General features: G+C 32.9%; 3 protein-coding genes across 5 annotated transcripts in view; 2 read left to right on the top strand and 1 right to left on the bottom strand.

Annotated features, from left to right (window-relative positions):
* The window catches only part of LOC145938164 (uncharacterized), a 41,153-nt gene extending 20,199 nt beyond the window's left edge, over positions 1–20,954 (bottom strand). The window contains exons 1-3 of one of the 3 annotated variants that reach the window (XM_083041580.1): positions 20,860–20,954; positions 13,205–13,424; positions 4,351–4,569 (exon numbers count right to left, since the gene is read on the bottom strand). Coding sequence is in view for 1 of the 3 variants with exons in the window: in XM_083041577.1 (XP_082897703.1) it covers positions 899–1,292 (394 nt within the window). In the remaining 2 variants the exon portion in view is untranslated. Of the gene's footprint in view, positions 1–898; positions 2,277–4,350; positions 4,584–13,204; positions 13,425–20,859 lie in introns of those variants that run through there. The other 2 variants (XM_083041581.1, XM_083041577.1) reach the window with 2 other exon arrangements.
* A 606-nt stretch (positions 20,955–21,560) lies between these two features.
* LOC145938848 (nuclear receptor-binding factor 2) lies at positions 21,561–23,131 on the top strand. Its single transcript, XM_083042657.1, has 2 exons — positions 21,561–21,889; positions 21,977–23,131. The coding sequence occupies exons 1-2, from the start codon at positions 21,612–21,614 to the stop codon at positions 22,452–22,454; spliced, it is 756 nt and encodes a 251-aa protein (XP_082898783.1). The 5' UTR covers positions 21,561–21,611; the 3' UTR covers positions 22,455–23,131.
* A 705-nt stretch (positions 23,132–23,836) lies between these two features.
* LOC145938207 (tubulin alpha-2 chain) lies at positions 23,837–27,392 on the top strand. The gene is made up of 6 exons (XM_083041669.1): positions 23,837–24,010; positions 24,670–24,914; positions 25,366–25,593; positions 25,783–26,041; positions 26,763–26,918; positions 27,132–27,392. The coding sequence occupies exons 1-6, from the start codon at positions 23,837–23,839 to the stop codon at positions 27,390–27,392; spliced, it is 1,323 nt and encodes a 440-aa protein (XP_082897795.1).
* Positions 27,393–27,725: the final 333 nt, after the last annotated feature.

Below are 27,725 nucleotides of genomic sequence, written 5' to 3' on the forward strand. Positions count from 1 at the left end.
GAATATTATAAAGTTTTAACAAAACGGCTAATCTCTGTTTTGAAAAATCGTGGTTAAACTGGTTAAAAAAAGTGCAAGCTACACAAATTACATCTGATCTAACAAGTAGTAACAAAAACTACTATTTTACCTAATTTTAAAGTTTAATCAATAAATGGTACATTTGTATATGTTTATATGTATATATATACATCGATGTATCGAATGGACGGTCAAGATCGATCAATATTTGGCCAATTTTACACTTACTTGCAGAGAAATTTGGTGGTGAAACGACACGTCAATATTGAATAATAATAATTAATTATCGCGGCAATATAATTTAATCGATCTTTAAACGCTCGCATCATCACGTCAATTATAAAACCGATTGAATTTCTGTTGACAAAAATTGGAGTATAATTTTGTGTACAAGAATAAATATAATTTCACTCATTTGAAAGAGAGAGAGAGAGAGAGAAATTTTATCATTATCAACAACGCATGCGAAGGTCTTCTCGCGAGCCACATTGGTGACAAGAAATTTAATAGCCAGTCTAGAAATACAGGTTTCGACGTGCTACTGATCTTAAAGCTCTTAAAGATCGATTATCATACATATAGTCACGGAGTGTTTAGACCGGCGTGGCGTTATAATGTACCGCAGCAGTGTCGGTACTCCCACTAAAAGATAAAGGGGAAACTGTGAAAAAACGCCTCGAATGGCTCGAGAGCGACATAAATTATATCTCACGTCCGTCCTGCCTGTCGCAGAAAAATCATTGCGGATAATAGCGTGTGAAAACGTCGTATAAATAACAAACTACTCTTTCTCTCGCGGTGAAAACCTTCCATTCGATTTCACGATTCGATGTGTCACGAAATAACTCTTGTATCGTAAGTATTATATTTTCATTACCTGACGGCGGCGGTGGCGGCGCGTGATGATGATGGTGGTGATGATGATGGTATCCTAAAGCGGGCGGCGGTGGCGGATAAACCGCTCCCCAGATGCAGGACGCGGCCGCCCCGGACGTTTGCTGCTGGTGATGATGATGATGATGGTGCTGCTGATGCTGCTGTTGCTGCTGCAGTAGCTGTTGCACTTGCGCAATGTCCACAAACTCCTGCAACTCACCCTCGGCCTCCGGCCTTGCGGCCTCGCGCACTCGCACCCCCTCGCCGGTGGGTAGCACCGCGAACGAATTCCCACCGCTGTTGTGCTGCAGGTGCTCGAATCCCGCGAGCGGATTCGCGGGCTCGTAATTGCTGCGCCCGGTTGTGTGTTCGCGGCGCATCGCGAGTGCCAGCATCTTTTCAAGTTCCTGTCCCGCTGTTGTCGCCGGTTGCCGTCGACCGCCGGGTGCCGACCCACGTGATCCGACGCCTCGGTCCTCCTGGTTCCTCGCTCCTCCGTTCCGTCGCCTCCTCGCGTGTCTTTGCCGACGACGAGGGAAACCTCGGGAAACGTTCGTACATGTCACGGCGTCGCTAAGACACCCCGCTGTCTGTCCTCATCCGGGGGTTGAATCCCGCTTGTTCTCGTTCTTCAGCAACGGGGTTGCATGACGAGCTTATCGCTCTCTTCGAGATTTTTCAATAAAATCACTTTGACCCGGAGAAGAGAAGAGTTTTTTTCTTCCTCCAGGTTGGTTGCGAAGAGACGATGACCGCTAAATCGCGAACGTACCGGTACGAATGCTGATGGTTATACTGTATCACCAGGATACGGTGGGAGGATACGGTACTCTTCTCGTGTTCCTTCGGCGCGGCGCATCGACCTTCCGCTCTCTTTGACACGTTGGCCCCTCCTTTGAGCCTCTTCCTCGCGCTTCTTCTCGACTTTGTCTTCTCTCTCGCGAACCTTGTCTTCACTTCTATTCCTCACATCGGTTTCTATTATCACGCTTAGACTCACTCACATCTATACTCGCGTCTCTGGTCAGTCTCTCGTTGATCCGATGGCCGATGGCCAATGGCGAAGAAGCGTGGCGAGGCGAAGAAGCGTAGCGAGGCAACTAAAGGGGTTCACGAGATGGCCCGCGCTAGACTAATAAAGCGTGGCTCGCGCGCGAAGCTGTCGGGTGCCAGGCCGAGAGGCCGGAGAGTGCGCTCGCACGTTCGCGCGTACAACACTTGATGGGAAGAAGCGAGGAGAACGCGATCGCGAGGCGGCCGATGCGATATGTCGTCGTTCGCGTTCGATTCGTGGCCGGCGACGATGACGGAGATTCAGCAGTGTCACGTGTGTCGTCGACATTACCCCGTGGTTACTCCCGCTACTGTTGACGGTGATTGTCTACGCGAATTGTCAGCCCTCCCCTCCCGCCCCCCCCTCTTCCTCTCTTCTCTCGCGGAGAGAATTCTCTCCTCGCCCTTGTCTCGCCCCCGTTTCCTCCACGGGTTCCGGACCATTCGTCTCTCCCGCGTGGTCTGCAATCTCCATTCATTCCTTTCCCCCGCCACCCTCCGTGCAAAGATGTCTTCTCCCTTTCTCTCTCTCTCTTCTCTTCTCTTTCTTTCTCTCTCTTTATCTTTCGCGCGTGTACCTTAGTTTCCCCATCCAAACCCGGTACATCTCGCCGGTGTCCTCTCTCCATCCGGCTATCCCTCCCCTTGGTACCACCGACGACCGGCTCCACGTTCCCTTCCTCGAGACACGATAGCGTCTCTGTCTCGTCAATCTTTCCTCTTTCTCAGTGCCCCGAACGTTTGAACACCAACGCGTTCATCGCCGGTACCACAACCGACGTTCGCCGGGTGACGTCACCAGCGTGGGCGCACCCCCGTACGAAAGAAAGAAAGAGAGAGTCTCTTTCTCCCATCTCTCTTTTCAAGCGTGTCCTCTTTTCTCTCACATATCTCTCTCTCTCTCTCTCTCTCTCTCTTCATCTCCCCGCAAATTCCACTCTTCTGGTCCGAGTTTATCTCCTTTATCTCTCTCCTTTCTTACTTTTGCACGCGCGTGCCGGAAGACAACAAATCAATTGGTGACACAACGGGGGGAATTATTGGTAAAATAGCGCCGAAAAAATTTTACAACAATTTTAGCAACAAATTGTTAAGCTGGGAGAAAACCTGAATGGACCAGGCTAGCCCACAAAACACACATTACGACGAAAGGGTTCAGAGGTCGTTAGCCTCTCGTAACTTGAACCGATTTCGTCCTTCGAACGAGAAAGGACAGTAGCTTCTCGTCTTGGAGTCAATTTGTACTAGCATTTTCAATGAATGAACGGATATTAATATTAGAGAATCTTAAAGCGAATATATATATTAGGTGCGAAAATGCAAACTCTTATTCACAGTTCTGAATAAAAAAAAATAATGAAGATGGGAGGAGGGAAAATTAAAGCAACAATTGATCAAAAATACCATTGTTAAAGATGTCATAAAAAAAAAAAAAAAAAAAGAACGATAGCGGCGGAAGTCTCGACGATAGCCGACGATGACGACGTGTTGTGACGGTGACTACAACAACGACGACAACACGACGATGACGACAACGACGGAAACGGCTACGACAACACTCTAAATCTCTACGGCGGTGGCATAATCACAGGCGTGTGCGCGCCATATCGGGCAAGACTATTTTACGTAGGTTTAACATCTATCTCGCCTCCTCCCACCCTGGCTACGGGCTTCGTGTTACCGAGCAAACACACCTTTTTAGCGGCATTTCATTAATATCATAATGGCAATGGAGATCAAGCGAGTGAGTCGGCTCGGTGTTGCCCCGGGGCGAAAGAACCAAGAGGCGCTTCTTCGTGGCCAACGCCTCTCTCGCCGTACGCTAACTGTCTCGCGTCCGAGTGGATCATTTGTCTTCCTCAGCAAACTACAACTACGCACGTTGTAGTCTCCGGCGATTCCCCGAGACTCCGAGCAGTTGGCCGCGAGTCGTTCTCGCGAGCTCGCGAATTTAATCGCGGAAACGTTGGCAGTATATTTCATACATGAAAAGAAAAACATTCACATCTCTAAATATATCGTAAATCAATTTTTGAGATCAATGGAAACAAAACTAAAAATTGTTTGCAAGAATAAAGTTACGCGATATGGAACAAGAAAAGCATCTACTGCGATCAGACTCGTTCATTTTATTTTGTATGAAATAACAACCAATTTATGGCTAAAAGAAAGAAGTAGGAAAAAGTTGAGTAAAACTGAAGTTTTTATTAATTGGCAAATTCTCGTTTATTGCATTTGGCTAATGAAATCGTTTGTTCAAGTTTTACTTAGCTTTTTCAGTGCGCGCCTAGTTTCTCGAACCGTCTCACTCATCCTGACTAATTACGGCGAAGCCACGAGCGACACACCAGATTAGCATTCTGGTCGCCTTAGATATGAGAAGTTGCGAATGAACGTTACCTTCATTGCGAGGAGGGGAGTATGTTTCTGACTATAGTATATATCCGCTCTCTCCTTCTTTTTCTCTCTCTCTCTCTCCCTCTGAGAGACATAATTTGAAATTGTCGGCTGGGTCAAAGAGCAGAGCTCGGCTACTTAAGCGAGTTGACTCTGGTGTTCTTCGGGGTCACGTGCCACAGCTTCTTCTTCTGCTGTAATCTCCTACCGTTGCCCTTGTTCCTTTTTCATGAAAGTATGAAAAAAAAATCAATTAACATGATTTAACATGGATATCGGCTATATCTTTTTTTTTACCATCGTATTAATTGGTGTATCGATATAAGATTAGATTGCTTTCTTGCACGGGGGGACACATTAAACATTTTTTTTCTATTCGCACATACATACAGTAAATATTATATCTATAAATATTTAATATTTGCATATTATATGAACAATAATAACGATAATAATAATATACATAATAATAAAGATACATCACGCATGATGTTTACGCTGCTAATTGCTAACGTACGAGATAAGAGACTTCTTACATCTTGTAATATCCTCCACTTATTTACGATAGCCCCGAGAACACGCAGTCTTGGAGGCATGACCAAGTCTCCGATCTGACCTCATCGGATGTGGCTCTGATTTGCTCAATTCATCCACGACGTTTCTATGCTCTCTCACGGGCGCTTCAATACACGGTCGTCTTGCGCGGAAAAAGAGCCTCTGCGCGATTGCTATCGTCTCTGCCTCATTATTCCATTATGATGGCGTGTGGCGTGTGCCATACCCCATCCGCCTTGCCTTCTCAGCGTTGATCGCGCTCTCCCTCTACTCTTTCTTTTCTCTTTCTCTCTCTGGCTCTCCTTTTCCCTCCTGCTATATCTTCTCTTCTCTTGGCGTTTTCCTCCCCATCCGTTTTCTCTTTCTCATTCATCCGTCGACCCGTTCTTGGTTCATGCATGTTCTTCTGGAGCTTCCTTCGTATGGAGCTCCGATGGAGAGACACGCGTACACATCTTCGTGATGACGATGATGTGCGTGATATTACGCGCCGGAATACGTGGAGCCAACACCAACAGGAGAGAGAGAAAGAGAGGGAGAAAATAAGAGAGAAGAAAGGAAAGGGCAAGAGAGAGAAAGTGAGATGATGAAGAGAGAATGTTATGAAGAAAGGAGAAAAGGAATAACGCGAAGGAGCGAGAAAGAGGCGCAAAAGGTGAAACGGTAAGTGGGATAAGGATAGGAAATGAGGGATGGACGAGGAGGACGAGGCAGGACAGAGACTCTCAAACGGTTCGAAACAGGTTCCAGGACCGTTGCCTTACTTCGATCCCTCTCCGGTGGGTGGAGAACGAGTTACAGTACGCGAGCTAGCCGTGAAAGACAGCTGGGTTTTGGTTACGCGGCGAAGCTGAGGAAGAAGAGAAGAAAAGGGAAAAATAAAATGATAAAGAAAGAATTTCTCTCTCTCTCTCTCTCTCTCTCTCTCTTTTTCGAACCGTACATACGAAATAAAGTAAACATTGATGCTTCTCAAAGATAGTCTATTATCAACATATATAGATGCAAGAAGAGTAATCTAGGTCAATTAGGAAAATATTTTCTAATATTCACATAGGAGGCACCAATCCTTCATTTTAATTAATTGCTGGAGAAATTAAATATAATTTTGTACAATTTTATAATTTTTTAACTGCTCTTTATATATGTGTAAAATATAAAAATATATCTTAAATAGAAAAATGTCATATTTTATAGGACAAATTGATCTGGAATAAAGTATAAATCTTATTCGTTGAGAGTATATAAGTCTTATTCGTTGAGTTAAAATATTTTGTAGTTACAGTTGTAAGAAATAAGTTATTATTATGCTGTAATATGTCTACTAAAGTGTTTAGAATGCCACAATTTGACACGGTACAAGATCAAACTTATATAGCTAGACACCGTATCTAGATATTGAAAAATGTGTAGCTCGCAGCTAAATCACTTGCGATAAGTGAATGCGCGCGCGTTGTTAAAATAACTGATTCCGCTCCTGCGAGCGATGATATCATTCGTATGTCGAAACGGTAAGCGAGCTCTGTCTCCTATCTCGTACTTTGCTTCACGCTGTGGTAGAAAATTTTATATATTCGACTCTTTTTCTTATATATATTCATTAAATATTTTGTTTTCTCTATCGCTCTTAAAATTGTCTCTGGGATGATTAGCTATACAAATTCATATTGAAAATGAAATGGTAATCGTTTAGAAAAATATTCTCATAGTAACTTTATATATTATTTACAAATCTGAGTAGAATCGCGAAAAAAAGCATTTTGTTAAACAAAACAAATCGTCAACCATCATCTCATTAGAGAATTCATAGAAACATGTATTGATAAAGATATCTTAACTTATGAGAACCTGTGCTGTTCTCTCAAATGTGAAAGTAGATGTAATACAGTAAACATAATTCATTCGGACAGATGCATTATGGTACGAAAAAATTGAATATACAGAGCTTGATTCAAACTTACATTCAACAATACAAACACAGATAATCCGTATATAATAATAAAGAGATATACAAATGTGCATATAGCATTGAAGAATATTTTTCTGATGGAATTTTGATAATATGGATATAAGGAATGAAATACGAATTAATTGTAAGTAGAAATTTAATCGAATAATATCCTACTTATAATGAAAAAAATTATTGAATTTAAATAAATATTTATTTCAATATACTCCTTTATATACCATTTATTTAAAACAAATTTTATCTATTTTGAAAAGGATTTTCTTACATCAAATAAATATTTTTTTTATCAAATCAATATTATTAATTTCAAATAAATGATTTATAAAGAAGTATTGAAATAAATATTTATTTTAATTCAATAATTTTTTTTCAGTGTAGTAGATATTATTCGATTAAATTTTTACTTAGTTCGTTATTTCATTCCTTATATCCATATATTATCAAAATTTCATCAGAAAAATATTCCACAATTTTTTTTTGCAGTGTACACAGAGAGAATTATGAGAATTTCTTTGATTTTACTAAACTGCATAATAAAATGAATCAAATATATTTAATATTTTACTGTAATAGATATTATTATTTTTATTTTGATAAATATTAATCAAAGAAATTTTCATAAAATTCTTTCCATACCATATTGTCCCACGATTACCATGATTTTCAGGGTAAATTCAGAGAAAATTCTCTCATTGTCAGTGTATAAATTCTGTGCGCGTTGTACGCGAAATAATTCTGTGTGTGAAATAATTTTATATACTATGTTGCACGAGAGGAACTTATGGTTGAGCAACACTGAAGAAGTGGCGAGGCACGCGACAAGGCAGCGTGTCCCACGCGCGTTTGCTTCGAGGAGCTCTCCTCAAATCAAATCACGTAACGCGTGTGATTGATATACATATATGTATATATGTATACATATATAATGAAAACGTTAAACTGTATATTGAATCTTGGAACGGGAACGAAAGACTCGCGAGCATACCATTGGCGAGCCGCAAAAATCCGCCATTAAAATTTGCGAGCCGCGAATCGGGCTCCTCCCATCGCGTTCAAGATGTGCGCTTCGCAGTATCACTGAATGATCGGACACGTCATAATAATGATGATACTCTTATCTTTCTTTAAATTGCGATTGTCTTACCCTAATACAAGAACCAAAAGAGAGGAATAATAGAGTCGAAAGTTTGGATTTGCCTATATTTCTTATATATATGTATATTGTATATATCGTACTTTAAAATATAAATATAAAATATAAACCAAAATTAAAATAAAATTAAAATATAAAATATAAACTGGTTTTAAATACTTAATATATTAATATATTATGAATTATTAATATATTATTATTATTATTATTATATTAATATATTAGTTAATATATTAATATATTAATTATTATTATATTAATATATTAATTAATATATTAATATATTATGAATTATTAATATATTATTATTATTATATTAATATATTAATTAATATATTAATATATTATGAATTATTAATATATTATTATTATTAATATATTAATATATTATGAAAATACTACGAATCCCTTACGATACAGATATAAAATGCAAAATTAAAAAATATAAATCTTACTCTCTTTCTCCCTCTCTCTCTTCTATCAAACATTACATTATGAAAATGTACATCAACACAATAAAAGTATACGGATCGTTGTACATGTATTTTAACATTGGCGAAACATATATAGTTAATTTAAAATTCTAAGATTCTGGATTTAAAGATTAAAGGCTTCTTGCCGATTTTACAAGCGTTTTCTTCTGCGGGCTCCATTTGACTCGGCTGGCGCCTCTTCGAGGTATAGCGCGAGACATGAGAAAGAGAGGGCTTAATTCGCCGTGCATTTCCCCTTATTTGGGCTTCCGCGCTCGATCGGACTGCAGGAGGGAGCGTAACAACTTGGGAGGGAATGAGAGGGCCGAGCCTCCGAGATGTATGGCGAGAGGACTCGTTGAGTGATGAATGTATATACCCGTCTCATTCACCTCTCCTACCCTATTCGGTGACAAGTCAGACCCAGTAGGACCGTCTAACACATCGCGTCAAATTTGTTCACCAAAAGATTCTGTCTCTTTCATATCTCTCAATGCTTTCTTCCGCACAAGAATATAAAATTTGCCTCTCCCTTTTTGTTCGTGATATTTTCTCTATGAAAAATATATGCCGGAGTAATTTTACTAATTTTATTCGCATATAATATCTCTATTCTCCAACTTCTCGCTCTATTCTCCAACGTTTCGCGAGCTTGGAATTCGTAATAAGCAGTATTACAATGTGTATTTGTATTAAAATTGATTTGCAAGCACACAACCTTAGATTCTATTCATGTATCAAGTATGTGTCGTGACTGATACCGTACAAAAGAAATTATTCAATTCAGTTTACACGCGCTTACTGAGGTGGTTCGCGTGTGCTGTGATCATTCTTGTATTATTATACCTATTGTGCGCTGTTTAATTTCAATATCTTGTCCAAGTTAAACATTTCGATGATTACTAGAAGTGGAGAGTATCGTATCTACATGATTGTAAATAAGAACTTTTTAATTTTCAAAAAAATGGAAAATTATCATAAAAAATACAATTATCTTTCCAATCTTTTTTTTCTCAATTACAAAATAAAAATAATAGAATTGTGTATTACACAAAAAACAACGAAAGCGAAGAAAATTAATTATATCGTCACGCTTCTCTTGGTCTCGCCTAATGTTTAAAGTCTTCTTTCAAAATCAAAGTATACAATATATAATTTTTAATATATTTAATAATTTATTGTCTATTTGAATCTCTTATAATTTCCTTTTCTTTGCTTGTGAAAACATCATACGAAGCTGATATCACTGTTATAGTATTCGGACAAAGTTAATTGATATTCCAGACTAAACTGATACAAGAAAGAAGCTTAACGATCGTAGCAGATTGTTTTAATATTAAAAAATTGAAAATTTACACGAGAAATCGTGACTTTTAGCCACGTAGTGAGCATTGTAAATGCTATAAGCTATAACAATGATTGGTGCATGTATGAATAAGAGATGTGCAGGGGTCAAAGAAAAAAAAGCCAAAGGCATATTGAGTGACATACTCGTATATGCTACGTTGGTTCAATAAAAAGCCGAATAAACGTTTCTCCGTTGCCTTAATACGATTTCGTTCTGGCTATTATGTGCTCTACCACTCGGGGCTGTCCAGATCGTTGCTCTTTATCGCGTCAGGGCGCAACGAGTTCTCCTTTTTTTTTAGGAGAACAACACAACGTGCCGTCGTCCGTTCGTCGTCTCGATCGAAATCGTAATCTCTCTCTTGCTCGAATATATACGGAAAAACGATCTTGAAAGAACGAGGAAACAAGAAACGGGGAACGCGAGGACCAAAGAAGAGATGACTTGTCTGTAATTTATTCTGGATCTTATTTCACGAGACGATTCGACAATTTAAGACTCAACACGATCGCACGGAAAAGAATAAATTTTATGTTCACTCTTTGACTGTTTGTTGAGAGAGACATATTTATATTAAAAATTTATTGTGCATAAGTGTTACTATAAAAACTTGTAATTTTTTTAACAATTTTTATATATCAAAATTGTTCATTCAAAACGTCAAACGTAAATTTCTTAAATTGAAAAATATATTAAATTTATTTTTTATTTCTCTCTATGATTTGTGAGCTTCATAAAATGATAACATGTTTCGTGTGTTATATAGATTTACTAAATTATCTAATTAAAAATATTTATTTGTTATAACTCATTGTTTAATTAACACTTAAATATATCTACGAAATTTTTTGATTGATCAAAACAAATTTTACTGTAATTAGTTAAACTTTATGTCAGTATATTTGCTTTGTACCTAAAATATGTAAAGATTAATATTGTCCGTGCATTCAGCTTGTGTAAAGAACGAAATAACGAGGTTAAATAAACACACAATGAGGCAGATGATTAACAAATAATGTTGTGCTTATTTAACTTTCACTTAACGCACTCTACACAAAGCGTACTCTACAAAACATGTTCGATTTACGACATCGATTCTGATCGGCACGAGGGTAATTAAGATTGAATTTTTATTTCCAAATGTATTTTCGTTCGAATAAATATTTGGGGTAAAAATCTAATAATAAAAATTTGGGGTAAAAATCTAATAGTAAAAATAAATAAATAATATAAATAATAGAAGATCAAAAGTGCTTTGCAAAAAAATTACTTGTACGACATGTTAAATATCTTCTTAATTAAACCTTAATAAGCATTAAATCTCTTATTATAATCTTAATATATATATATATATATATATATATATATATATATATATATACGCCCAGATTTTGTTGTGCTATAGATACGTAAAAATAATTTCTGTTTATTCGTAACAGAGAAATCGTATTTATAACATTGGAAATTGAGCACATCACATTATACATACAAACACACAATCTTATAACGTTAATATAATATTTGTATTTTAAGCTTATTTGATACACGCAAACTGCAAATGTTTTAGTAAATAAAATTTATAAAAAAATGCATAATTTTATATATATTATTTTATATAGTAATAATAAATTTAGGAAATTAAACGAGAGATAGACAGTCAATGAGTAAAAAAAAAAAAAGTAGAATAAGAGAAAGGGCGAAGGGGAAGAAAAGAAAGAGAGAGAGAGAGAGAGAGAGAGAAGGCATCTAAATGTTGGTCCAGGCGCGTGGGATGTTGATTGCGGTTAGGCTCGTGCCTACTCCCTCTTCTACCAACCTTCTCTCTACCCTCTCCATCTGTCACATCGCGTCTTATTCTCTCTTTTTTCGCTCCTCTCTCCTTTGACTCTCTGAATACCGGTCTGGTCTGTCGTACGCTTGTGGTGTAGCCGTCTTTACACACGCACGTGCGTGCACGAATAACAGTCGGGTTGCGAAGGTACATACGAAGGCGACTTCTTTCCTATGCGTGAGTGCGGTTAATGCACGTACATCTCGCCGCGTATACATAGATTTGGATGGTGCATGGACCAGTCCTGACACGCGAACGCGCGCCGCGAGCCGCGTCGGACAATGCTAGAGATCCGTGTGTGCCACACCTCTTTTCTTCCTTCTTCTTTTCCATCCCGAGAGAGTCCTCGGCGCGCCCTTGCGTTGGATATCTCTCCTGCTATATTCTTGCTATCTCGATACTTTTCACGATTCCCTTCTTCCTTCGTTACCTCAGCCGTTCCGTCTCTTATTTTTATTCTTCTCTTTCTTTTTTTCTTCTTCGAGAACGTGGGCAATATTTTTCCCTCGCATCTCTCTTTTCTTCCTTTGTCGATTTTATATTTTTGCATTTTTTTAATACATCCTTAATACTCGTGATTGAAATTGTTAGGGCATTCTTTCAATAATTCTCTATAGTCTTATTGTTATAAGGATCTAATAATCTTTTAAGAATCTAATAATATCATTTTTTTAATGATAATGAATTATTTTCATGTATCTATAGCACATCAAAATCTGACTTATTTATTAAGATTATAATCAGGAGCTTCAGTGCTTATTAAGGTTTAATTAAGAATGCATTTAACATATCGTACAAGTGCTATGATTTTTTTGCAAAGCACTTTTGATCTTGTATTATTTATATTATTACTTTTTTATAAATTTTACCTACTAAAATGTTTTTGCGCATATATCAAATAAGTTTAAAATATAAATATTATATTAACGTTTTAATAATTAAAATTGTATCTTCAAAGACATAAGACATCATCAATCATCAGATATAAGACATAAAAATTTTTTAATTTGATAGTAAATTTTCGTATAAATTTTTGTGCGCAATTAAGAACATTACACATTTAAAGTGCGCTATACACTGTAAAAAGAAAATGTAATGTATTACATAAAAATATGTAAAATTACATAAATAATAAGTGTAAAATGTATACATTCTCATTATTTATCGTGTAATTTCACACTTATTATTTATGTAAGTTTACAAATTCTTATGTAATACATTATATTTTTTTACAGTGTACGATACACTGTAAAAAAATATGTAAAATATTACATAAAAATATGTATAATTACATAAATAATAAGTGTAAAATTACAGAATAAATAATGAAAATAAATACATTTTTATTATTTATCGTGTAATTTTACACTTATTATTTATGTAATTTTACATATTTTTATGTAATACTTTACATATTTTTTTACAGTGTATATTAGCGCGATAGATTTTGAAAGCCAGTTTATGCGCTTGAACTCTCGCACTCAATGAGTCGCAAAGCATTTAATGAAGATTATTGGTTATTGCATACCTGTGCTTGCGTGCATCAGCTCTGTCGTGACTCTGCGATGTAATATTTAACAAAAAACGTTATAAAGAGTAGAGTTGATCTCTCTGCCGTTACGCGTGAAACGCGCATGAGCATATCACTCGTGACCAAACGGAGAACAGGAGAACCTTCAATCATCAATTTATGAATGAACGGTTAAGAGTGCCTTTCGGTGAAAGTCTAAGGCGTACGCTCCAAGAGACTGAAAGCAAAAAAAAAAGGGAACCAATTGAGCAAGGCGGAGACTGCGGTTAAATATTGACGAGTAAAGTAAAGCTCGTAAACAGCGGAAGCTATATAATAAACTTATATAATGTAATTTATTTATTAATAGCATAAAACAAAAAAATGAGTAGAATATATAGATAGAATGTTTTAATATATATAAAGTTATATACGTATATATGTAAAAGATGTGCATTTTGCATCATGATTCATTATCAGAACTATATATATATATTCGTCAGTGTTTAATATATGTAAAAGATGAAACGTAAGGTTATAAGGACAGCTCGTACATTATTAAATTAACTAGAATAAAATAAATATAATAAAAATATAATATAATAAATTTAATTTTGATGAAAAAGAACCTAAGAATTTTCTTCTTACGATGAAAATTAGAAAAATATGAAGCTCTTTTCCAATAATTTTGTGTGAAATAAAAGGAAACATTCAATGACATATGTTATCAAATAAAAAATTTTAAAAATGTTTAATTTTTCCTAGAAAAATATCATAAAAAATTGCATTACTCTATATATTTCCATAATCATAATAAATACAATTTAAAGATTTTTTAAGTTTTTTTTTTTTTTTTGACCAAATTATTTTCAGGCGAGATTCAAATCGCTTTAGTCATTACGCTGCTCAATAATTACGAAACAGCCACCGATATGTAGCTACTTGGCTTGTGATACGGTTATAGCACATACTGAGAGATGGCAGGAGTTCCTTAGTCAAATGTTTCAAATTCACACTTCTATTTTCATAAATAAGTATTTTAAATAAAATATTCTACGATCATGTTCACTCTTTTATATTATGATATATATTCTTCCGATAATTTTTTTACATTATGCTTGTATGCGTGTGTGCGTGTATATGTCAAAAATAATAATTAACATTTATTTTTTTAAGAATGTTGAATACTTCTTTTAAAAATTAGAAAAATATATATATTATAGAATATTCTAAAAATCAATGTTATTTTAGAAAAAAAAAAAAACAAGTACTAACAGAATTTTTCAACCCTTATCTCTCATCTTTTATTTGGATTTTCTTAAATAAAAATACAAATAATAAGTGTTAATTACACATTAACACAAATAATTAATAACTTGATTCTCTTTTGTATAAATCCTTTTTCACAAATAAGCTTATTTTATTTTAAAATGTGTTACTTCTATTATTAACAAGGTCGGAATTTATTTATATTATAGATAAAAGATTCAACAAAAGGCTAAAAATGCAAGCAATGTAATAAAAAATGCACTATAAAAAGACAACTACTGAAGATATAGAGAAATCAGTTTACATATTATGCGTAAACACATAATAATGAGTAAATAATGTAAACTTCTTGTCTCAAACACCGATCATCCATTTATAACTTTACAAAAATTTTCTTTACTATCAAGCATAATTGCAATTTAAATTTTTTTGCCATTATGCATCTTTTTTACTGCAATTAATGTACAGAAAAGGCTATTTATTATAATGACGAAGAAAATGCATTGCAATCTCCATTATGATATCAATTAATTAAGCAGTTTCCGCATGATGAGATCATCCGGTTTGGTAAGGTAAGTCTTGTGCATCATCTCGAATGCAGCCATATTTCAACGATGTTACGACTATTAGAATGACACAGAAATGTGAAGAATTCGAGATTTAACGGTTTACTGCGTTGTATCATCAGATGATCTTTACATCGATTTATGCTCCTTCGATCTCGTGCGACAATAATGTTAATTACATGCTCTTTCCAGCTTCCCTCTTTTATCTTTTAAAGAAAGATCTGTTTCTGATAAACAAACGCTATTTACATATTTGCTGAATATTTACGAATAATTATCGTATAAATAAATGGCTGAATAAAATCTATCCAAGAAACATATTGCTATTACATTCTCTTAATTACTCTTTTATTTTTCTCTTTGAGTTATTTTCTTATGAAAATTTATATATAATTGCGCGCAGAGTTTTTATTTAAAAAAAAAAGTGACACATAAAATATATAATATTCATGCTTCTCTCAACTTTTTTTCAAATAATGATCATGACCCATCTCATTATCACACATTCTTCGCGTCAATGTCCCTTATGAGCGTCTTCCGGTCCGTCAAATGCAGAGGAACAGGCAGAGACTATATTTCGAAATTAAATTCTTGTCTCGCTCGAAAATAATATAAACTAAATTAGCGTCAAATTTAATTACATTTCGGGTAATTAATCATTGCCATCATGTAAAACAGTCTTATATTTGCCGAAATATCATCTCATCAGAGATACACTTATTTAATTTAATTATTTAGATACCAATTAAATAAACAAAAGAAATACATTAAGTAATGAAGAAATATAAAGGAAATATATAGAACAATTTTTTTTTATTGGCTAAATATAATTGCGCGAGATTATTAAAGCTTGTCTCTTTTATATTATTTGTTATACGCTTATCAATTAAAACATACGAATGTGTTATGCCATTATATGATTGAATCGTTTCAAGATGCACGCGTGTGTGCAATTATCTATATTAATCAATTTGAAAAGATAAAATTGAAAGACTATTTAATTTTTCATCAAAATAAAGTGTTAAATAATTTATGTACAATAAATTTAAAGAAACTTAAAGAATAATATATAGATCTATTTTCTCTTTTTGACTTTATTCTCTTTATATATTTTTGTGGAAAGAAATATCTTTGTCTTTATAAAAAAGATACATTTTTAGAAACTTATCTCTCTGAATAGTTGTTTGTTTTCTGCCATTTTTAAATTATGTATTTTAACACACAAAATATTACTTGTTATGATACGATAGATATTGTTTTTGGACGCGTTAATGATTTCAGAAGAAACTCTTCGAGACTTGAACAAAATCTTTTGAAATAATAAAAGATCAGATGGAAAAGAAGAAACGGTAAAGGTACACGCAGAGGGAATTTTCTCTTATAATTTACTCTGAAAATCATGGTAATCGGGACAATATGGTATGGAAAGAACTTTATGAGAATTTCTCTGATTAATATTTATCACAATAAAAATAATAATATTTATTACAATAAAATATAAAACATGTTTGATTAATTTTACTATGCAGTTTAGTAAAATTAATCAAACATGTTTTATATTTTATTGTGTTTTATATTATATTTTAGATATTATTGTTTTTATTGTGATAAATATTAATCAGAGAAATTCTCGTAAAATTCTTTCCATACCATGTTGTCCGACAATTACCATGATTTTCAGGGTAAATTCTAAAAGAAAATTCTCTGAGTGTACACATGAAAAGAGAGGAAAAGGAGGATCCTCACGCGTGTCCTGGATCAAGGATGCAAATATGGCATAATATCCTGTGTCGTGCGCGTCGCCTGCGTTTGAATATATACCTACCTAGACAGTAATATTGGTAGGTAATTCAAGCGAGGTAGGTTGAGCCGCACCCTGTTCCTCAAGCATCCACCGAAAGACCTCCGTCGTGGACATTCGTATATACAATCGTATATGTGTGCGTACTTCGCATACACATACGTCTTCCGATACTACTCCTTATAACGTCTCTCATACGGGAATGGTACTAACGTGCATGCATACACTCTGGACCCGCGAACGAGCTCGACGAGGGTCTGAGATGCGAGGTGAACGTCCCCCACAATATCTAAAATCTGTGTGCGCGCGCGTGCGTGCGTTGTGCGTGCATCGTGTTGCCTCATACAGTTGTGTTCCTCTTACTTGAAACTTGTGCTCCGTTGACTTGCACGTATGTATGTGTGTATATATATGTGTGTGTGTGTGTGTGTGGACCTACATACGCGAGTGTGTTGGTGCGCTCTCGCGCGGTTTGTCTCTTTCCTTTCTCTCCTTGTCGCACTCGTAGGTATAGGTGGTAGAACGAGCCTGTCCAGTTTTCCCATGGGAACAATACCCCACGGGATATATAATAACAATGGTCACACGAGCGTGGGAGACGGGTCGATCTTTATTTACCCGTTCGTTTTTCGTTTCCCTCTACATCGCCATCGTCATTTTTGTTTTATTGTCTTTCTTTTTTTTTTTTTTTTTTTATCTTTTTTCCTTGCTTTTCTTCTCGCTCTTTCTTACCCTCTGTTTCTCCATATTTCTCTCTACGTTTTTCATATACATACTCATCGTGATTTTCGTCCGCGCGATACGCCAGATTTATCTATTAATGTATCACTTGCTAGATTCTTATTTTTCATGCGGTTACTTTTTTTATCCTCCTTTTTGTATGACAATATATTACATATGATGTTAAACTGTATTAGACTTATACAAATGGCGTATCTTAAAAAATTGCGTTTTTTAATTCTATATCACGGAATTTTTATTTAATTTCAGTATGAAAAATACAACACAAAAAAAAAGACTAGGATATCTATCAAAATTATTTTGAAATTGTAAGATTAATAGATTAATGATCAGTAGATATTAATTAAAGTAATAATCGAATACAACATCAAAATAATTATAATAATGACATGTACTTATATGTCTTATTACGTGAGATAAGAGCAAACATTTAATTATGTTATACGTTATCATAAATAAAAAGTAAAATTTTTCATCTTGTATATCTAAAAGAAAAAAAATTAAAGTATCGTTAAATTACAATCACACGCATACACGCACACACTAGAGAGTCAATCTTTGTATTGTTTTTTTTTTATCGGGATCAAATAACTTATTTAGTTTTGATATCTGTTTGTATCATTTTTCCTTTAGATTTCTCAATTTTACTACTTTCACGCTCACCTTTATGCATATCTTAATTTTTTTCTATCCTTTCTTTCCTCGATCTTCATGAATCTCTTTCTCTTTAACACTCCCTTTGAAGAGGTAGGGCACGCGAATGTGGGAGGGATAGTTTCCGGTCGCCCACGTGCCTTCATGATCACCACTTCGTCGAGGTATCGGGAAATCAAGTAAAACATACTCGGGCGAATATTATCTCATTAAAAAAAAGAAAAATAATAAAATCACTATTTCCCCCGCGTGAGTTTGGCAATTTTTTTTTCTTACGTAATATGTGCACGCAATATATTTAATTAATACATATGAAGCCACGAAAGTATATGATGAGTGAAGACTGTTGAAGAAGATGAGAATGAAAAGTTTGCTTCATGAAACTTGAGACAGAATTTTTAATTATATTTTTATTAATTTGTGATGATTTGTTCAAGAATGTATTCAGATCAAAGTAATGTGTTAGATACACTGAGAGAATTTTCTCTTAGAATTTACCCTGGAAATCATGGTAATCGTAGGACTGGTATGGAAGAAAGAATTTTATGAGAATTTTTCTGATTAATATTTATCACAATAAAAATAATATCTATCACAATAAAATATAAAACATGTTTGATTAATTTTACTAAACTGCATATTTTATTTTTTACATATTAATCAGAGAAATTCTTTCCATACCATATTATCCCACAATTACCATGATTTTCAGGGTAAATTCTAAGAAGGGAAAATTCTTTCTGTGTAGCATATTTTATATGTGTTTCCTTAATCATAATTTTCAAATTATTCTTACATTTTCTGTAAAATTTACTTGCAGATTAGATTTCTTTGATTCATCAGTTTCGTAAGACAAACGTGAAATGCGAAATGTGTCTAGAAGTTGTTTTGAGAGAGAGAGAAGAAACCTATAAAATTATATAATTATAATAAAATTATATATAAATAGATATGTGTTAATCAAATATATACGATGCTTACATTTATACACAGTTGCTTTCCTAAATTAGGCAAATCTCACGCGAAGCGAAGGTGACGTTACGCGTGACGGGTGCGTCACGCAAAGATACGCAAATATTAGACCCCATCGCATACACACCCCACTACGGTAGCGGACTGTTGCGCCAGAGACTTACCGCTCCTATCTATACACCTGAATCGAGAGGATTTTCACAACGACTAGCCGATGAGAGAAAAGGAGAGAGAGGGAGAGAGAGAGAGAGAGAGAGAGAGAGAGAGAGAGGCTCCCCGACTAGATTGTCGCGTGGGCGACCGGAAACCGTACCTTCCTACCGTCTTTGGTCGTCACTCGACGACTCCGCAGAGAGAAAGAGGGGAAGTGAAGAGAAGGAGAAGACAGACCGGTCAAGAACTCGCCATATTCTTCGACGTTCTTCCACCGATACATCGACTGTACCCACAAGCCAATCTCTTCGAGACAATATTTGCGCGATTTTTCGCGTCGGAAATAAAATATGCATGAAAAAGGGGGATGTTTTAAAAAGTCAAAAGGAGATTACACCGAGAAAAAGTTGCAATAATGTATTATCACTATTTCAAAACACATCTTTGGGGATTGAGGGATATTTTTTACTCCCTCTTGATTCTTTTGCGGGGTGATTTTCTAAGTTTAATTCTCTCTTTATTGTCATCCCGCTATAATGAAAGTAGTCCAATTCAAAAGCTGACTTCATTAAGATAATTAATATTATTAGACCAGGATTGACGGAATGAGGAAAAATTGGCGATAATATGACGAAAGAAGCGAAAAAAAAAAAGAAAGATATCGCTTATCCTGAAATGGTAGAGAGATGATGATGACCTCGATCCTATGTTCGCGCTCCATTCCCGTCTTGCACCTCATTCCGCCTGTTTCTGCTAGCCTGGTCTGACTGAACGCACGACTGGCCTGCCCACGCCTGCCCTTCTGTCAATTATATTTACTATTTCATTCATACATCGCCGCCGATTCTTGCGTTCACGAGCCGTGCCCATTCACTAGAATGAGCGCTCGCGCGCGCATGCGCCGTAACTTTTGCTAGGGTGCTTGATGAAATGGATGCGATTATATTCGCTAACACTTATTCCCGGTGAAAACAAAGTGTTTTCGAAAGAATTCTGAGATTTCCTGTTGGACATTCCTTCAACGTATTGACACGACATACGTAGATCTGATGGATTATCATATAATGATACATTCATTTTTTACTTTAAAATATATACTGAATATTATATATATATATATTTTATTCAATTATAGATGATTGAATGTTCTTTGAGCTCAATTAAATTTATATTCATCCTTTAATTCGCTTTTAATTAATATTCAAATATTTTTTTAGTAAAAAAATTTATTATAATAATCTATTTTATATAATTAACCTCAAATTAAAATTTTGTGATTTTATTTGATCTTTTGAAATATAATAAATATATTTCTCTCTCTGTGTGAGTTATTTGTTCATCTCGTATATAGAAGGAATTTTGGATATATATCATGAACATCTATAATTATAATTCTGAAATGCTATCACCAAAACTATATATTCATCATCCTCTCGATGTTAATTGATTTTTCCAATTTTACTCAATAGCGACTTATAATGTATTTAGATATATATAAATTTGTTCATTTCACTCACATTTTCTACAGTCGAGGTCTTCGGTTTCTCTCTTCAACTTTTAAATGCGAAAAGTTGCACGGAAGTAAAAATCTGCAAGTAAAAACGTATCGCCATATTACATATATGCACTTAAAATGAACTCTTGGCGCGTTTTCTAATAACACCACCACTGAGGCACGAATTAAAAAATAACTTGATCGGTTGCTCCGAAAGGAAAGAAGTAACTGAAGGTTAGGTTGATATTACGTTCATACGACAATAGTTTGTACGCATCCGATTGGCTACTGGCTAGAGAATTCTTAGTACCTTGACAAACTCTAGAAATTCTCTAGCCGATAACCAATCAGTCAGCAAACGTTTCTCTCTCTTTCTCTACAGTTATTTCTTTCCTTCAAATCCACGATCTAGAAACACTAATTTAATGCTTTTCACTGACAAGTCATGGAACAATCATGGAGACGTCTGCCTTGAACTTGGCAAGTCTTGTTTCTTTTCATACATAGTATATTTTTATATTATTTATTTGTCATTGTATAAATTGAATATAAGAAATAATAATTATTTGTAATCTCTATTAAAAGAGTTAACGATGCACTATATTTTGTCTATTATATATATATATATATATATATATAATAAATAAATATATATATAATAAATAAATATTTATAATAAATATATATATAATAAATAAATATATATAACAATGCAATAATTTATATTATTCAATAAAATTTATTAAATGTGTGCATCGTCAATAAAATTAATATATGATAATATTTCAATTTAAGGCACACGAGAAACAGAGGAGAGCAGAAGCATTGCTGCGTGAAGGAAAGTTTGAAGAAGCAGCAAAGTGTCACGAAACTGTGGCTGATCTCTTGGCAGAAGCTCATGCACAACTCGAGTCCAGGCTCGTACATATACATGCATCTACATTATCCTCTCAAGAGACACCAAAATTTCTGACACCGATTCAATCGTTTGTTACTTTAGAATCCCTCAGTCTACAACGAGATTATCATAAAAGACAGGCAGCCGTTGTCAGGTATTTCTGAATCTCAAGTTATTCGTTCTATATCCTAATCTTATATACTACTTTTTATTTTACTGTAAAACAAATATTTGTTTTTAGAATGAAACAAGTACAGTACGAAGAATATAAAACAACATTAGAAAATCATAAGAAAGATCTTCTTAATAAACGTGCAACTAAATATACTGAAAAAGATAATTGTACAAATATAAGGATTGATAAGTTTGATGGTTCTTTACGTCAAGCTATTTACAAAACTATCGATGAGCAAGATAACCTCTTAAGTTTGATATCTTTACCTGATGCCGAAGAAAGAAGCTTCAAACATCCAAAAGACACTGGCACTGTTATAGAAGAACTTAGAACTGTCAACAGTCAATTGCGATCTCTTGTGGGAAGTTTACTTAGCCAATTGGAAGCAAAAGAAGAAGAAGTACGCCAGCTAACAGAACGTCTCTATGCAGTTTCTGTCAATTCCAATGATGATATTAGACCGGGAGAACATCCTTTATGTCTCGCACCATTACCACCTTTAACACCTCTTGAAATGCCACTTTTCGATTTTACATCTTCGTAAACTATAAACTTTTTATATCTGAAATCAAAAAAATACAGAAAAAATTAACATTGAAAAATTATAATTAGCATTGTTAAAATTATTGCTATGTTTTCAAATATAACATTAGATAATTAAATGTAATTTATAAATTTTATATAAATAGTATATATAACAAAGCACACATGTACTTGTAAAATGTAGAAACATATATTTGATAGTTTTAATATACTATATATAATTATACAGTACTATTTAATTGTATACATATTTTACCATAATATTATATACATATACATATATTGCATCAATCAAACAATAAAAAAGTGATCGAGTGGATAAAAATATTTTTGCTAAAAGACATATTTTAGTTGTAATTTGTTTTGCCGAATATTAATTATAATAGGAAATAACAATGATTAAATTTTTATATAATTATGTTTGTATATAATATGGTAAAATTTAATATGGTGCCATTTATATAGAGTATAGAGAGACAACCAGTGAACATATTGCAAAAATATGAATCATGTACTCTATGGACTTAATTTACAGTTGTTAAGCATCTTTCAGTTGAATGCATCATTACTGTGTATATATTGTAACTCAAAATTGTATCTAACAATTTAACGTTTGTAAATATTTGACATGTATGAAAAAATTTAAACATAAGACATTACAAAATAAATACAATAATTAAATTAATCAGTATATAAAAATATAGTTTTTTATTTTTTACCATAACAGTCGTGTATAAATATCTAAAAAATATTCAGACATTTAAATCTTTAAATGTAATGCAATAGAAAAGTAATTATATACATAAATCTAATACACATATATATATATATACACTATACAGGGTGTAAAGTACTAAAAAAACATATATAAAGCACATTCTTTGGCCAATGGAAATGATTCTTCCTGATTGTGAGTGAAAATGTCGAGGCAATAATTTTCAAGTTATAAATAATTGAAAAAGAAAGGCTTTTCTCGCAAATTAAACTTGTTAGTTACAAATACATGATGGCAAAAATTAGTATGCAAAAAATTATGACCTTCCTCGACATTTTATATATATACTATGGTAAATAATAATATTTACGATTTATTTTTAATTACATGATGTTTTCTAACGCTGAAATAGAGCGTCGTATGAAAAGGTACCTTCATGTTTTTAAATTGCAAATGAACATCTCTCAATGTCAGTCAACCAAAATAATAAAACCGATTAAGAAATTATAAATAAATTTTTGTGCCGTTTTACACAAAAGTTACATAATGTTAAAATTAATTTTATATATTCAAATGAATTAATTACAAAAGCATTTTAATTTTGGCAAATAAAATTTTCTGTATAAATTGCATTAATTGCGAATTAATAAATAATTATAAATAATTCGATGAGCACGATTCGTGAAGTGGTTACAATTTTTGTGGGGCAAGCTGGAACGCAGATATCGAATGCTTGTTGGGAATTATTCTGTCTGGAGCATGGAATTGAACCTAATGGACGTTTTAAAACAAGATGTGAATCATCGGGCAATTTATTCAAAGCATTTTTCTCGCAATCACAGGTAAACTTTAGCAACAAACGTTGGGCAACCTTGATTAATCGTCGGATTATAACGGAGAATTTAATTTAATTTATTGAACATTATATCTTTTTCTTTTTATCTTTGTATTTTTTTATAGCATTCTTTTCTTTCGCATTATTATATTAGATATCACTTCAAATAATTCTATATTTAATATATAATATATATGAGAAGTGAATAACAAGTGTTCAAGGCTCTTACAATGTATATATATATATATAATAGTTGCCTCAAATTTAATTTTATTTAAATATTTTTATGAACAAGACGATAATGTGTGTCAACCTCTCTTTAAAACGAATTAATAACTTAGAAAGTATTGATTTTAGAAGAAATATATATTTAAAATAAAAACAATGGCGGATTTTTTTAGAAGTGCATGTAAATTAGTTTTTTGCTATTAAATAATGCTATTCTTGGGAAAGTTAATGATTTAATTAATTAATTAATTTTTTTAATTTAATATTCTCCCTAAAATAAAATTTGAATGATGGAGATCAAAAGTAATTAATTAATTAATTAATTAATTAATAATACGTAATTAAAAATTATTTATTTATTTATTTAATTTATTGACATATTTTTGTTGAAAGCACAATTAAAAAACATTAAATTTTAATAAATACAATTCTTTATAGGAAGGATTGGTCTCACCGCGTACTGTAATAGTTGATCTAGAACCAACAGTAATCGATGAGATTAGAACTGGGGCTTATAAAGATCTTTTCCATTCGGATTCTTTAATCACTGGAAATGAAGATGCTGCTGATAATTTCGCAAGAGGTTTTTATACGCTTGGTCCAGAGGCAATCGATGTAACGTTAGATCGTATACGTAAAATATGCGAAAACTGTTCAAATCTAAATGCGTTTATAATTTCGAGGTAGGTAAATTGAAGTCAAAGCTTTTGTCTCCTCGGAAAAATGAGAAAAGTGCCAATATATATAATTAATAATTATATATGAGTAATTTTTTAAAATTTGTTCAAATTTTATTTTTTCTAAAATATTCTAAAAAAAAAACAATATAAAAATTATTTTTCTAATTATATTTTTCTTGTCATTTTTCCTGTATACAGACAGAGATTAGATATATACGAGAAAAAAAGACATATATATAATATCTTTTATCTCGGATCTTCAAACATTATATAACTATTCCTTTGAATGTGATAATAACTCTCCTTTCTAAATTTTTTATATATAAAAGTATTCGGAACATATTTAAATGTTCTTATTTTAATTTTAATCTGTATTTCCTATCCATATTATTCACATCGAACATATGAAATTTATATAACGTAAATAGCAAAAGTTAAAGAAGTAAATTTCTAGATCAGTCGGCGGTGGAACAGGCAGTGGTTTTACGACTTTACTATTGGAACACCTCGATGAAGATTATGCTAAAAAACTAAAGTGGGATTTTGCTGTTTATCCTGCACCAAATATATCCACTATAATCGTAGAGCCCTACAATTGCGTTTTAACTACACACGCTACTATGGACTACGTAAATTGTTGTTTTCCAGTAGACAATGAGGCATTGTATGATATATGTGTAAGGTGCGACATTTGCATCATAATTCATAATTATATTAACAATAGAATTATTATAAATTTCACATAACTAAAATAAATGAGTAAAATAAAAATGCGATGTATATCTTCCTCATATATTAATATTAAGAAAATAATAAAAATCTCTTATTGTAAATTATTTTTGTTATAAAAAAATACTTTATATATTTGCAGAAAACTAGAAATTGATGGACCAACGTACACAAATCTCAATCGCTTGCAGGCACAAATTGTTTCCAATATTACCGCATCGATGAGATTCGAGAGTGCCGTAAATTTGGACCTCGAAGAAATACAAACAAATCTTATACCATATCCAAGATTACATTTTCCATTAATGTCTTACGCGCCAATTATTCCTTCACTTAAAGCAGCGTATTCGAATATATCAGTGCAACAAATTACGTCTGAAAGTTTTGATTCTGCTAATCATGTATATACATACACAATATATATGTAGAATGCTCCAAAAATATCGTCACAAAAACTACAGATTCTATCAAAACTAAATATCAAATTAAAAAGGGAATGTCTAATGTTTATATGTATGTGTATATATGTATATGTATATTGGACTTGAATAGATTTTACACACATACAGAGAAAGAGAGAAAGACAGAGAGAAAGAATGAGGAAGAAGGAGTTTATATTATAATAAAACATTTTGTTACATTAAACATTAGACATTCTCCTATTTAAGCTTTATTGGCATAAATAAGTAATAAAAAATATATTTTAAATAAATAGTTAAATTTCAACCGAATTATTAATTATTTGGAATTATAGTATAAATTATAGAGAGTATTATTTGAAATGTATAAATATAATTTATAAAGGTGAAATATTTAAAAGAAAAGATATTTACAATTTATTGATTTAGCCTAAAATATTCTAAGAATTCATTTTCTTGAGAAAAAGAAATTGATATTTTTGGATCATTCTAAATAAATTATGATATTTACACAATTTTAATAATGCAAATTTTTGCAATAATACTACATAAATTTTATGAAAATATCAATGGCATTTAAAAACTGAAAAAGATAAATCGTATAATGTAATATTTGACTGATGCAAGATTAAAAAAAATAAATTGTTAAAGAAACATTAATATTTAATATTTAATGACTAATTAAAATTTTATTGATATATAGATGGTGCGATGTGAACCACATTGTGGAGTTTATCTGAGCTGTTGCCTGCTATATCGTGGAAATATAAAAAGTAAAAACGAGATTAATAACGCGATTGAGTTTGTAAAGCGTAAAAAATCCATACGTTTTGTTAATTGGATTCAAACGGGTTTTAAGGTAACTATAATACTAATATTTATCGCAGATGTAAAAACGAGCTACATCTACTATTACATTATCAAAATATACATTTTGAAAAAAAATATACTTATTTTTAACATTTTATATAAAAACGTTATGTTATTATATTATACATATATAAATATTGCACATGAAATATTATGAATCTTCTAATTTAAATAAACTCATTTTTAAACTACTCATTTTTAGACGGGAGTTAATTGTCTACCGACTATTACGGTTCCCGGTGGTGATTTAGCACCCTCAAAACAAACTGTCACACTCTTGAGCAACAATAGCGCCATTAAATTTGCTTGGTCTAGACTTATATCAAAATTTGATCTAATGTATCAGAAAAAAGCTTTCCTTCATCATTATCTAGCCGAAGGTATGGAAGAAGATGTTTTTGCAAATGCTCGAGGCAATATATATGCTCTATTAGAAGATTATAATGAAGTCGAAAAGATGTAAACATTTTTTATGAATATATATATCAACATATATATATATATATATATATATATATATATATATTTGTGTTGAAATTTCATGCTGCATATAATGAAACTGTGTTAGGTCAATTATTATATATGCATATAGTTTTGAAATTTTCTCATATACGTCGATATATTGCTTTATAATAAAAAAGAAAACCTATAATATAAAACAGATAAAACCTGTAATATAAAAATTTGCTCTATAATAAAAAAGAAAACCTAATATATAAATCTATATAAACTTTAATTTACAACATAAAAAGATGTACCAGAGTAAGCATGTGCCATTAAGAAAAGCGTTTCGAAA

This window comes from Prenolepis imparis, unplaced genomic scaffold (genome assembly GCF_030444845.1).
Source record: "Prenolepis imparis isolate NDT839.2.m4 unplaced genomic scaffold, iyPreImpa1.0 SCAF_7, whole genome shotgun sequence".
NCBI lineage: Eukaryota > Metazoa > Arthropoda > Insecta > Hymenoptera > Formicidae > Prenolepis > Prenolepis imparis.

Bases quoted from the DNA above. Each gene is read 5' to 3' on its own strand.
- LOC145938848 (XM_083042657.1), top strand. From the start codon at position 21,612: ATGATAATATTTCAATTTAAGGCACACGAGAAACAGAGGAGAGCAGAA. The intron at 21,890-21,976 runs GTATTTCTGAAT...ATTTGTTTTTAG, and splicing joins AGACAGGCAGCCGTTGTCAG to AATGAAACAAGTACAGTACG.
- LOC145938207 (XM_083041669.1), top strand. From the start codon at position 23,837: ATGAGCACGATTCGTGAAGTGGTTACAATTTTTGTGGGGCAAGCTGGA. The intron at 24,915-25,365 runs GTAGGTAAATTG...GTAAATTTCTAG, and splicing joins AATGCGTTTATAATTTCGAG to ATCAGTCGGCGGTGGAACAG. The intron at 26,042-26,762 runs GTATATACATAC...ATTGATATATAG, and splicing joins GTTTTGATTCTGCTAATCAT to ATGGTGCGATGTGAACCACA.